This window comes from Arabidopsis lyrata (genome assembly GCF_000004255.2).
Source record: "Arabidopsis lyrata subsp. lyrata unplaced genomic scaffold ARALYscaffold_1, whole genome shotgun sequence".
Lineage (NCBI taxonomy): Eukaryota > Viridiplantae > Streptophyta > Magnoliopsida > Brassicales > Brassicaceae > Arabidopsis > Arabidopsis lyrata.
Window position 1 is genome coordinate 13,448,780 of NW_003302555.1, and position 13,614 is coordinate 13,462,393.

Below are 13,614 nucleotides of genomic sequence, written 5' to 3' on the forward strand. Positions count from 1 at the left end.
TTAATTCTGGTCTTAATCAACATACAACCCCGCGCTGGGCGCGGGGACCTCCCCTAGTATATATATATATGAGTCATTTACAGCAATAAAATCACCACACACACAAGTTAATGGTTACACGGATTCAAAAATTTGGTTTTAATTAAATTATACCTAATTTTATATTTACAGTTAACCAAAAATTATCTTATTAATGTTATACCAAATACAAAAAAAAAAAAAAAAAAAAACATACCATTAGTAATAGCACTAGAATCTAGATACTAGATAGTTCATATATTGGTTACTATTTGAAAATTGCAGATGAAAAAATCATTAATAAATCCATTAATCGTCTTTATCTTTGTATATAATATGAATTTCACCTTGTTTTTTTCGAAAATATTATTTTATTTTACTTGATGCAAATTTCCTTTTCATCGCTTGTATTAAATTATCTTAAAGACTAAGATAATCCTAGAATAATTTAAATGTAAACTATAGCATACGTCAGAACCCACAGATGTAACCTTCCTCGTATAATCCCTAAACAGAATTTAATTAAAACATTTCCTAATTTAATTTTAAAACAATTTACTTACTAATTTAACATTTAAATTCCTTCCACCATCGAATCATAATCTCTCTCTCTCTCTCTGTCTGTTACTCGCTTTTTCTCCAGAACCGGCTTCGATTTTTCTAGCAGCCGAAATTTGCGAATTTCCAGAATCTTCACTTCCAAATCTCGATTTGAAATCAATCGTCTTCATGAGTCGTCTTCTTCGTCCAGTTTGAATTTTCTCCGCACACGAGAGTTGAATTTTGATTTTCGGCTTTTTTTTATGGTCTCCGGTCCCTTAGGGTTTATTCTTCTGCAGATCTCACGATGAGCGTTGCGAAATCGCAAGTATGGCAGCCATGCAAGAAGAAGAGGTCCTCTTCCTGATTCAATAGAGATCTATCTATATATATATATATATATATATATCTATCTATAAAAGCAAGCGAGAGAGATGGCTTCTCGAACAACACCACGATCGACTCCTTCTCGATCAACGCCTTCTGGTAGTTCTTCTGGTGGTAGGACACGAGTTGGTAAGTATGAGCTTGGAAGAACTTTGGGTGAAGGAACTTTCGCTAAGGTCAAATTCGCTAGAAATGTTGTCAATGGTGATAATGTCGCTATTAAGGTTATTGATAAAGAGAAAGTTCTCAAAAATAAGATGATCGCTCAGGTATTATAAATCTTCTCTTGTTGTCTTCGTTTTTTTGGGAATTGGATTTACGCAGCTTTTATAATTTTGATCCTGTGTTTGATTTTGTGTAGATCAAGCGTGAGATTTCGACTATGAAATTGATCAAGCACCCAAATGTGATTCGTATGTTTGAGGTTTGATTCTGAATTTTGCATGATTCTAACTTCTTCTTGTTCTTCTATAGATTTGTACAATAAGCTGAGATTCGTTTGAAGTTATTTGTGGTCCCTGGCTAATCATATGGAGTATATAATATTAGGGATTGATTATTCTATGTATTCTTTTGGTATCTTTGTAGTTACAGATTCTCTTCTTCTTCTTCTTCTTCAGGTGATGGCTAGCAAAACTAAGATCTACTTCGTTTTGGAATTCGTGACTGGTGGGGAGCTTTTCGATAAAATTGTAAGCTTTCATTGAAAGATGTGTTTTTTTTTCTTAATACTATGTGGAAATGAGATCTTGATTCTTTTAAATTGGTATGTATTAGTCAAGCAATGGGAGATTGAAGGAAGATGAGGCGAGGAAGTATTTCCAACAGCTTATTAATGCGGTTGATTATTGTCATAGCAGAGGAGTTTATCATAGAGACCTTAAGGTTAGGAATCTTACTTTGTGATCTCTTACATAGGGTTCTTGTGAATGAATTGGCATCAGAATAAAAGTTTCATGTGTTAAAATCATGTTGCACATTCTGGTTGTAGCCAGAAAATTTGCTTTTGGATGCTAATGGTGCTTTGAAAGTGTCTGACTTTGGATTGAGCGCTCTACCTCAGCAAGTTCGAGTGAGCATCGATATATTGATTTCTTTTTTCTATTATATCATTGTAAATGTTTGATAATTCAGCTACTATGGCCTCTAAGGAGAAAGTTTTCCATGAGTTATCAAAAGCTGATTTCGTGACTCTTCTTCTTTAGGAGGATGGGCTACTTCACACAACCTGTGGAACACCCAATTATGTTGCTCCGGAGGTATTATATCGACTGCTATTGAAAACTGACATACAGTTGTCTTGAAGCTCGAAGTCTATTATTTTCTAGTCTGAGTAACCTTCTATATTTTCTCTCTAGGTAATCAACAACAAAGGTTATGATGGAGCGAAGGCTGATTTGTGGTCTTGTGGAGTAATTCTCTTTGTCTTAATGGCTGGTTATTTACCTTTCGAAGATTCTAACCTCACGTCATTATATAAAAAGGTATTACACTTTGCTCTTCTTCTTTTGCTTTTCTTTTGATACATATTCATTTTGCATGCTATTAGAAAGGCTTCAAGGTTTACATTTCTAGGTGTCATTTGGGCTGGGTGTATAGAAGCCTCTGTCATTTTTGTAGGACACGAGATGTATATAGCATAAAAAGGCACCTGAGTTTTCTCTCTTCATGATTATAGATATTCAAAGCAGAATTTACTTGCCCTCCCTGGTTCTCTGCAAGTGCTAAGAAGTTAATCAAAAGAATTTTGGATCCCAATCCAGCAACGGTATATTTTTCTTACCCTATTATATTAGAGGAGCTCTCCTTTGAAGAGGCAAAAGCTTCTATTGGATTGAGTAGATCTGAAGGCCTTACACTGATTTTTGATATTTGGCAGAGGATTACATTTGCTGAGGTCATTGAAAATGAGTGGTTTAATAAAGGGTATAAAGCACCTAAATTCGAGAATGCTGATGTCAGCCTTGATGATGTTGATGCAATCTTTGATGACTCAGGGGTAAGGCTAATGTTCTTTTGTCCTTTTTCGGTACTTCGTCCGGGATGATTGCTCATTTTGTTTTTGTTTGTTAATAGGAGTCTAAGAATCTTGTTGTGGAGAGGCGAGAAGAAGGACTCAAAACACCAGTAACTATGAATGCTTTTGAGCTCATCTCGACATCCCAGGGTCTCAATCTCGGTTCACTTTTCGAAAAACAAATGGTACAGAAGTCTGATACGTAAAGCTGGTCCTTAAATTTCAGTCCCCAAGGCTCTTATTTTGTTGACGATTTTAAACAATCTTTTTGCGGGTTTGGTCTGACCTAAATAGAAGTAGCTTTGCCACAAAATGTTATTGACCAATAGTTTTCCTTGGAAGCCCGTACTTTTGATAGAAGTCGTCATTCTGATTGATAAGCATCTCTGATTTCAGGGGCTTGTGAAACGAAAAACTCGATTCACTTCCAAATCTTCAGCTAATGAGATAGTCACAAAAATTGAGGCTGCGGCAGCACCTATGGGGTTTGATGTCAAGACAAATAACTACAAGGTTAGAACACTGTTACATATTTACCCATGCTGTGGAGTTGTATTGGTTTGTTGCTTCTGATTAGACCCTTTAACCATTTCTCAACTCTTTCAGATGAAGCTGACAGGAGAGAAATCAGGCCGCAAGGGTCAGTTGGCAGTTGCCACTGAGGTTAGCTTTCACAATGACCAGTGATCACCCTTTGTATGGTTGGATGAACCCTAATTTAAGTTAATTGACATCTACCATCAGGTTTTTCAAGTTGCTCCATCTCTTTACATGGTTGAAATGCGAAAATCGGGGGGTGACACCTTGGAATTCCACAAGGTACGCAAGGGTTATTAATGCTGATCTGGTTCTATCAAACTCGAGCTTGTGCTTTTGCTTGTCAAATGGTGTTCCAGTGAATCTTTACATTTTGCCTACTTTCTTGCTCTTCTTTAAGTTTTACAAGAATCTTACCACGGGACTTAAGGACATTGTTTGGAAAACCATCGACGAAGAGAAAGAGGAAGGAACCGATGGTGGTAAGAATCTGCCTTGATTATTCTGTTTGTTAGATAAAGCCTAGAAAGGAGAAACTAACGAAACATGTAAACACAAATCCTTTTTTGTTTCTTCATGTTTCAGGTGGTACTAATGGTGCCATGGCTAACCAGACAATTGCAAAACAGTCGGCATAAACTGTTTATTTTTTTCTAATATAGATTTTGTTCGTTATAAATTACAAAGGAAGCGTCAAGAAGTGAAGCAAAGCAAGTTTGAAACTATGTTGTGGAATGGGGATTATTGATATTTTAATGTTGTTTGCTTCCATGGAATGTTTGTTGTGAATAGCATATGCGTGTTGCGAGTATCTTGGCTTGAATCGATTCACCGGAAAGTAAAAGCTTTTCAAATATGGTTTTGCCATTTCTACATTGTCGGACGGTGAGGTTCGATAGACATTTCAGTTCAAATGTAATAAAAACAAACAAACACTTTTCTGTGAAACCAAATCGAAAATTTAAAATTTCTTGGGAACCCGCTTGCATCGGATTCAGATCCGAAACATATCTCAGTTGCCTCCTCTTGAAACTCTGCTTCATTGCCAAACCCAAATCGTCACCAACGTGGCAATGTCCACACCTTCTCCAGAGGAAGAGGACTGTGTTGTGGCTGCTAAGTTCTTGGGACCTCAGCTCAGCTTTTGCAGACCGGGTCAAAGTAACTCCTTGCTTCTTCTCCTCCCAAGTCATGTTTTCCAAGAAACATGACATGTTTCGCATACCCGGATCTGGAGGCCACCTCATTTGGTCATTGGATCCCCGCAAACACAAGTGCGCACCCAAGCTTCCAGAGATGCGATATCAAAACCTTCCCGAGCTGACCAAGACCAAACGCGACCTTTTGAATTCATGCAGCACGAGCGAACACTTGGTGGAGTCACGAGCGAACACTTGGTGGAGTCACAATCCACGGGTGAAACATTCTTGCTTAAGGTGTACAAGAAGACCGCCAAGATTATTGTCGGTAGTGCCAAAATGAAAACAGAAGCTTTAATGGTGTTCAAGCCTGACGAAGAAGGAAATGCGATTTACACTAATAACATCAGAGATCTCGCCATTTTCCTCTCAAAGGCTGAACCTTTCTGTGTCCCTAATAGAGTATGGTTTAGTTAAACCGTACATTGAGTCTGTAATTGAACTGGTATGATGTAAACCGGATTCTACTTAGTATATAGATAGAGTCTGAGTCAATGTGAAGATTAAGATGAATAATAGAAAGAATGTTTTCACGTTTTCTCTCTCGATTCTTCCATAACAAACTTTCTTCTATCATGGTATCAGAGCGTTGAATTCCAGAAAATTCAACCGATTCTTCCATTGTTTCCGTTTGTTTGAGCTTGATTCTTCGATGTTTCTTCTCTATTGATTCTTCTTTCGATCGATTTCTCCGGTTGTTTCACTGGAAATCGTTATATCGACAAAATTCTTCTTCAGATCTTCATCGCGACTTCAAATTCCGATGGCGATCACACGAAAATTGAATCGTCGCACGGCTCGCGTAGCTTCTTCAGCTCGTCGACCGGTAAATCGCGAGGATTCTCCAGAAAGTTCAACTCCACAGTTGATCACTCAAGATTACGTTTCTTCGATTGATTCTCCAGATAGTATTCACTCTCCGTTTCATCTTACGCATAGTGATAATCCTGGAATCTCGATTATATCTACTGTTCTTGATGGTACAAATTATGATGATTGGAGTATTGCGTTGAAAACTTCGTTAGATGCGAAAAATAAACTTGCATTCATTGATGGATCCATTCCGCGACCTGCTGAATCTGGTCACGTTGTAATAGCTTGGTCAAGGCTTGGATTCTGAATGCAGTTTCAAAGCAGATATACAAAAGTATTCTCAGGTTTGATGATGCTTCAATGATTTGGAAGGATTTGTACACTCGGTTTCATATTACAAATATTCCCAGATCTTATCAATTATCTCAGCAGATCTGGTCACTACAACAAGGATCGATGGATTTGGCTACATATTACACTACTTTGAAGACTCTTTGGAATGATTTGGATGGAGCTAATTGTGTGAAAATTTGCAGGAATTGTGATTGTTGCAAGGCAATGGGACAGAGAACTGATAATTCTCGTGTGATTAAGTTTCTTGCTGGTTTGAATGATTCTTATTCAGTCATTCGCAGTCAAATAATCATGAAGAAACACATCCCTGAGCTTTCTGAAATATACAACTTGTTGGATCAGGATCACAGTCAGAGAAATCTCACACCAGTTCAGAATGATGTGGCTTTTAATGTTGCTGCTTCAGAATCAACATCAGCTTCTGTGAATGCTACTTACAATCATTCCAAAGGTCCAAAAGTGATTTGTTCTCATTGTGGATATACAGGTCATACAGTTGATAAGTGTTACAAGATTCATGGCTATCCACTGGGTTTCAAACACAAACATAAGAATCAGTCTGACAAGTCTTCTGATCGACAGTCTCTTCCTGCTAAACCAGTTGTTGCTCAGCTTGCTTTGACAGACTCTTCTACTGGTGATTTGTTTACAGGAATGGCTAAGACTCTCACTAAGGATCAGATTCAGGGGGTTCTTGATTATTTTAATTCTCAGTTTCAGGCTAATTCCATTCAAGGTCCTTCTACTTCAGTTGCTTCTACTTCAGGTCCTTCTTCAGGTGCTACTATTACCGCATTGCCTGGTATGGCTTTCTCTTCCTCCACTCTTCATTTTGTTGGAATGTTGAAGGCTACTGGTAATGTTCTATCATCTGAATCATGGATCATTGACAGTGGTGCTAGGCATCATGTTTGTCGTGATAAAAACCTTTTCACAAGTTTGAATGAAACTCTTAATAACTCTATTACTTTACCTACTGGTTTTGGAGTTAAAATCACAGGAATAGGTATAGTGAAGTTGAATGAATTTCTGCTCTTGCATAATGTCCTATACATTCCAGATTTCAGATTGAATCTTCTTAGTATCAGTCAACTAACTAAAGATTTGGGATGCAGAGTGACATTTGATGAAGCTTCTTGTCTCATTCAGGATCCTATCAAGGGCTTGATGATTGGGAAGGGTGAACAGATTTCAAATCTTTATGTCTTGGATGTTAAGACTGTTATCAATGATTTTACTCAGCAGATTTCATATTCTACAAATGTTGTTGTTGATTCTAGCTTATGGCATAATAGGCTAGGTCATCCCTCTGATTATAGGAGTGATATTATTTCAGATGTACTTGGTTTTAAACAAAGGAATAAAAAGGCTTTTCATTGTGCTATTTGTCCACTTGCAAAGCAGAAACATCTCTCTTTTCCTTCCAAGAACAACATTTGTGAATCTGCATTTGAATTGTTACACATGGATATCTGGGGACCATTTGCAACTTCTACAGTTGATGGCTATAAATATTTTCTCACCATTGTTGATGATCATACTAGAGTCACTTGGGTTTATTTGTTGAGGAATAAGGCTAACGTATTGCGTGTTTTCCCAGATTTCTTAAAGATGATTGAAGTACAGTACAAAGCTGTAGTCAAGGGTGTAAGATCTGATAATGCACCTGAGCTAAGGTTTGTAGAGTTGTTTAAACGCAAAGGTATAGTTCCTTATCATTCCTGTCCAGAGACACCAGAGCAAAATTCTGTGGTTGAGCGTAAGCATCAGCACATTTTGAATGTTGCTCGCTCCCTCATGTTTCAGTCTAACATACCAACTGAGTATTGGGGAGACTGCATTCTCACAGCAGTGTTTCTGATTAATAGGATGCCTACTCAACTTCTCAAGGACATGTCTCCATATGAGGTGTTAAATAAAAAGAAACCTGATTACAGAGACTTACGTGTCTTTGGTTCTTTATGTTACAGCTCTACATCAACAAAAGGACGCACCAAATTTCAACCAAGAGCAAAGCCTTGTGTCTTTCTCGGCTACCCTGCTGGTTATAAAGGATACAAGTTACTTGATTTGGAGTCTCATTCTATTCATATTTCACGGAATGTAATTTTCCATGAAACCATTTTCCCTTTTATCAAAGGTGACTCCACTTCTGTTTCAGACATTTTTGGCAGCATTGATGAGCCTACAGATACTAGTTATTCTGATAGTATTGAACTTGTAGTTGTGAGTGATGAATCTCCTACAGTGTTTCATAGTGTAGATCCTGCGGTTGTGAGTGTTGAATCTCCTGCAGTGAATCCTACACGTGTTGAGTCTGTAGTCTTGAGTGGTGAATCTCCTACAGATCTCAACACTACTTCAGACCCTGCTCCTGTAGTCTCGGCTCCCACTAATGTATCAAGAAATGAAAAGCGTTCTAGTAAGGCTCCCTCTTACTTAACTGATTACTACTGCAACTTGACTTCTTCAGGGGTTACATATCCCATTGCTGATTATATGAACTATGACAAGCTTTCTGAGCCATATCGAGCATACATCTGTTCTGTCACTAAATATGCTGAACCAAGCTCTTTCTCTCAAGCCAAGAAATCAGATGATTGGTTAAAAGCTATGAATGCAGAGTTGCAGGCTCTAGAGGGTACATCCACATGGGATATTGTTTCTTTGCCTCAAAATAAACATTCTATTGGTTGCAAGTGGGTGTACAAGGTGAAACTAAATTCAGATGGAAGTCTGGAGCGCTATAAGGCACGTTTAGTGGCCAAAGGTTACACACAAAAAGAAGGAATTGATTTTGTTGACACATTTTCTCCTGTAGCAAAAATGACAACAGTTAAGACATTGTTAGCTGTTGCAGCTGCAAAGAAATGGAGGCTTCATCAATTAGATATCTCCAATGCCTTTTTAAATGGTGATTTGGATGAAGAAATTTACATGAATTTACCTCCTAGATATACACCACAAGAGGGGGAAACTTTGCCTCCTAATGCTGTCTGCAAACTAAAGAAGTCCTTATATGGACTTAAACAAGCCTCACGACAGTGGTTTCTAAAATTAGTTCCACATTGATGTCTTTGGGGTTCAGAAAGTCTCATGCTGATCATACATTATTTCTTCGAAATGTGAATGGTAAGTATGTGGCTGTTCTTGTCTATGTTGATGACATAGTGATTGCGAGTAATCATGATGAGGAAGTTGCAACACTGAAAGAAGATTTACAAAAAGCTTTTAAGCTCAGAGATCTTGGTCCTTTAAAATATTTTCTTGGCCTTGAGATTGCAAGATCAAATGCGGGAATCTCTATTTATCAACGAAAGTATGCTCTGGACATCTTGGAAGAAGCTGGTTTATTGGCTTGTAAGCCCTCCAGTATTCTCATGGATCCTAGCATTCATCTTGTCTCTGATGGAGATGAACCTCTGGTAGAAGACCCTGCTTCTTATCGTAGACTGGTGGGGAAGTTAATGTACCTGACGATCACTCGTCCAGATATCACTTTTGCGGTGAACAAACTTTGTCAATTCACATCTGAACCAAAAGCATCTCATATGAAGGCTGCATACAAAGTCCTGCATTATCTCAAAGGCACTGTTGGAGAGGGTTTGTTTTATTCTTCTGAATCCAACTTGATACTTCAGGGTTTTACTGATGCAGACTGGGGAGCAGACCGTGATTACAGACGTTCTACTTCTGGTTATTGTATGTTCCTTGGCAATTCTCTGATTTCCTGGAAATCTAAAAAGCAACCAGTTGCTTCTCATTCCTCTGCTGAGTCAGAATACAGGGCAATGCAGTATGCAGTTCGTGAGATTTCTTGGCTGGTGAACTTACTTGATGAATTTCAGGCCAAGCAGACTAAGTCAGTGGCTTTCTTTTGTGATTCAGAGGCTGCTATTCACATTGCTAACAATTCCATCTTCCATGAACGCACTAAACATGTGGAATTGGACTGTCACATTGTCAGGGACAGGATTGTTAGTGGTTTGATCAAAACACTTCATATCAACACAGAGCACCAGTTGGCTGATGTGTTCACCAAACCTCTCTATCCATCTCAGTTCAAGTTTCTCATTGGCAAGATGGCTCTTAAATCAATTTATGTGCCATCTTGAGGGGGAATAATAGAGTATGGTTTAGTTAAACCGTACATTGAGTCTGTAATTGAACTGGTATGATGTAAACAGGATTCTACTTAGTATATAAATAGAGTTTGAGTCAATGTGAAGATTAAAATGAATAACAGAAAGAATGTTTTCACGTTTTCTCTCTCGATTCTTCCATAACAAACTTTCTTCTATCAGTCCCTGCTAGCTCCTTTCCCGGCATGATCTCTGACAGAGTCTATATCTTGGACGACAACGAATATGCATACGTCGACATGACTGATTCCTCCATCACAAGTTTTATGGCTAGACATCATAAGCAAAAGCCATACATTCATGTGTAACTTTTGGTGTGTCCGTGTGTGTAAGTAAGTTTGGAACATTTTGTTGTTTTCTGTATATAAGAACATTGACAATGGAATATACAAAGGCACACATGGGAATGTTCATATGACTTTTACAAAAAAAAAAAAACAGAGTGATTATCCATTTTTTTTATAACTTTGCTCTTGTTCTTCTTACATTATTATAAACCGATTCTGAACACCTCCGGTTTAATATAAACCAAAAGAATATTGTTTGCGGATTCCGGTTTAGCTCGAGAGACCTTCATTTGTTACGTACACAGCCCACGCTTCCTACAATTTCCAAATGTTAAGTCTTAAGAGTTAGTGACTAGATCATAAAAAAAAACGAAGCTTACAAGTTGTGAACCGATATCGGTTTTTACTCGGTTAAGTACCTGAAGAATGGCGAAAACTCTACTCGCGACAGATTTTTGAATCGGTGAAGTTCCTCCTCTTTGTTGTAGCTTATCTGGATGTAAACAAAGCCGAGCTTTTTGATAAGCTTTCTTCACTTGTGATCCATCTCGAAGATTTGCTAAAGGAATTGAATGCCAATTGCTATTTGACCACAAAACCTGAATAAAAATCCCGGTTTAGTAACCGGTTAATCTGGTCTAAGCCAAAATCAAACCAATTATAACTTCTGACTTACATGATGTAAAGTTGAGAGGAGAAGTCTAATGTTTGTCTCTTTTCCGGTTAACCAGATTCTGATCTCTTCATCTTTCATCTCCATCTCCATCTGCATTATTCATTTTGTCTCATCAGTTTCTTGAGGAAAGATCAGTTTTTGTTTTTTTAACCGGGAAAATGTTAAATGACACTAACCTCTTCTTCTGATTTGGGTTCTTCTTCACTTCTTCTTGAATCGATTACGTCTTCTTCTGTTTGCTTTGCTTCTGGTCTTTGAGATCTCTCTTTTGCCCAAGCTATTGCTTCATCCATGTCGTTTGAATCTGAATTTCCTCCTCCTCCTCCTCCTCCTTCTTCTCTGTAACGATCGAATCGATCTGAGTTTATCTCAATTACGTAAGAGCTCATCTCTTCTTCTTCGTCTTCTTCATCTTCTACGACTACTACGTCTTCGACTTTACAGTCTCTGGTGGTTCTCTGTTTTGCATGAGTGTTGTCGTCTTCTTCTTCGCAGATGAAGGAAGAAACAGGGGAAGATGCAGGAGAGCTTGGTCCGTAATCATCCATTCTTCTGAAAGAATTTGGATCCAAGCTTATGGTTTCTGGCGAGGCTCTTCTTGATCCGCCGAAATGTGGTTTTTTGTAGTAGAAATCAGCTTTTTCCGGTGTGTTATTTTGGCCGGAAAATGAATCTTTGGCTGTTGGAAACGCCGAGAAACTCTGTTTCTTTGACTCTCGTTTATGACTTCTCGACGGGACGTTTAACGGTCTGAACAGACAAAAAACAGAGCATGTTAAAATTACTGAATTGCCCCCAGGAGTAGAACCGAATTGGAGGGTAAAATGGTAAATTTACTCACCTGAGTCTAGATGTGAAAGAAGAAAATCCGGAGTCGTCGCCGGAAGCTGCTGCTGGTGGAGGGTTGTGAGGACTGACCTCCTCGGAAGAAAGCATCGACGACGAATTCGATCTCGATTTCGCCATCGAGCTCTGTTTTTTCGATCCCTCCTTCGCCGACCCGCCGCGACCACCAAACACGCCGTCGTAAAATCCTTCTCCGCCGGACGGAATTCTGAACGATGGTAAATTTCTTCCGTGAGATTTAGAAGATGGAAGAGAGCCGCCGGAGAAATTCCCCGGAGGCCGGAAAATCTCGTCGTAGAAACAGTCGGAACGAGAGAAGTCGCCGGAAAATTTTCTGGTCAGGACACTTCGCGGCGGACCGCCGAAAACATCGGCGAAGTCTTCCGCGTCAATTCGAGCATCCATGGATTTACGAGCAATGGAGAAGAATGGATCGACGCTTAAACCCATCTTCATACGCCACGATTCGTCCATTTCCCCGGTGATGTTTTTCTTTTCTTTTTTTTTTTGGCGCCGGTCACCAGAAATTCTAAAGAAAAAAAGACGACGAAGTAAAGAGAGTGTTGTGTTTTGTGTGAAATGTACACTAACGTACATATTTTTATAGTAGGCATTGGAAAAAAAAAAAAATTCTTTTAAAATTAATTCTTCATGTGTGGATTTTATTCGCTTTCAACTTTTTTATTCTCCTGGTCTGAAAAATATGAGTTATAATACTAGTTGAATTAAAATTGTTGAACCAAAAAAAGGAGGTTAAATTAAAATGAATACATGTAAAAAATAAGATTAGTGTAATCCATTGTTGACAAAAAAAAACGGAAAATACTACACATTTTATGATTTATACACAAAATGTATTGTAGTATATAAATAATGTATAATTTTTTTTTTTTTGAATATGTAAAAGTTCAAACCCAAATGTCGAATCTACTACCTCTACCTGAGAAATTTATCATTGTTGATAAACAAATCTAATTATCAACAATAATAAATAAATAATGTTTTTCAATCATAACATTTTTTTTATATATATAATGTAATCAAATAAATAATACTGTAAATAATGTATTTGGCTCAAGGCTTGTTATACCACTTGGAGTCCCTACTCTCAAAGACAAGATTTAATGGTTTCCGAACATTTGTTTAGCAGCTGTATCATACATATTCTCTTTTATTTCTTCTTACAAAAATGTAATTCATTATTTAAGTTTTCTGTTATTTTTGGGTGATAGTGGTCCTAGTGGAGTGTAAAACCAAAAACAAATCTCATATCTCATCTCATAAGATTAAAAAATCTATATTTTCTTACAATAAATTATTAATTTGAACCCTACCTCCTAAAATATCTAACTATGATATTTATAAAATCCGATGTCGTTTTGCATTGTCAAAACATTCCAACTTGGATATGATGTTTTTATTTAAATCTAGAACATCATATATAGATTTCAAAAATCAAAATACAAAAAAAATACAACAAATCTTTGTTTTAAAATAATCTTTAACATATCTAGCTAATGACTAATATAATTGTCTAAAATCTCTTATAGTGAAAATATAGTTAAACACTTTTCTGTTTTAAACTTATATTGTTAAATATGTAAAGTGTGATTGACTAAAATCACATTTTTACTACTGAAAAGTGACTGATAAGCTGGACAAACGAGCATTATAAAATGTTAAACCATTTATGATTGACATATTTTTTTTTGGTAGGCATTTATGATTGACATATAATTAGACTATTAGAGTCACTTCTTATAGATATTCCTATTATGTTAGGGAAAGGATTATGTAA

At 37.4% G+C, this 13,614-nt stretch overlaps 3 protein-coding genes across 3 annotated transcripts; 2 read left to right on the forward strand and 1 right to left on the reverse strand.

The window, feature by feature from the left end:
- Nucleotides 1–587: 587 nt before the first annotated feature.
- LOC110225406 (CBL-interacting serine/threonine-protein kinase 23) lies at nucleotides 588–4,447 on the forward strand. The gene is made up of 15 exons (XM_021015065.1): nucleotides 588–1,214; nucleotides 1,307–1,369; nucleotides 1,566–1,637; nucleotides 1,723–1,830; nucleotides 1,937–2,017; nucleotides 2,151–2,204; nucleotides 2,304–2,429; nucleotides 2,624–2,713; nucleotides 2,825–2,944; nucleotides 3,022–3,147; nucleotides 3,359–3,475; nucleotides 3,569–3,625; nucleotides 3,707–3,781; nucleotides 3,900–3,981; nucleotides 4,085–4,447. The coding sequence occupies exons 1-15, from the start codon at nucleotides 993–995 to the stop codon at nucleotides 4,135–4,137; spliced, it is 1,446 nt and encodes a 481-aa protein (XP_020870724.1). The 5' UTR covers nucleotides 588–992; the 3' UTR covers nucleotides 4,138–4,447.
- A 1,320-nt stretch (nucleotides 4,448–5,767) lies between these two features.
- Nucleotides 5,768–7,178, forward strand: LOC110225407. The gene is made up of 2 exons (XM_021015067.1): nucleotides 5,768–6,667; nucleotides 7,015–7,178. The coding sequence occupies exons 1-2, from the start codon at nucleotides 5,872–5,874 to the stop codon at nucleotides 7,047–7,049; spliced, it is 831 nt and encodes a 276-aa protein (XP_020870726.1). The 5' UTR covers nucleotides 5,768–5,871; the 3' UTR covers nucleotides 7,050–7,178.
- A 3,055-nt stretch (nucleotides 7,179–10,233) lies between these two features.
- LOC9326925 (putative tyrosine-protein phosphatase auxilin) lies at nucleotides 10,234–12,397 on the reverse strand. The gene is made up of 5 exons (XM_021015064.1): nucleotides 11,812–12,397; nucleotides 11,147–11,720; nucleotides 10,971–11,060; nucleotides 10,714–10,893; nucleotides 10,234–10,609 (listed from the first exon to the last, which is right to left on the reverse strand). The coding sequence occupies exons 1-5, from the start codon at nucleotides 12,288–12,290 to the stop codon at nucleotides 10,565–10,567; spliced, it is 1,368 nt and encodes a 455-aa protein (XP_020870723.1). The 5' UTR covers nucleotides 12,291–12,397; the 3' UTR covers nucleotides 10,234–10,564.
- Nucleotides 12,398–13,614: the final 1,217 nt, after the last annotated feature.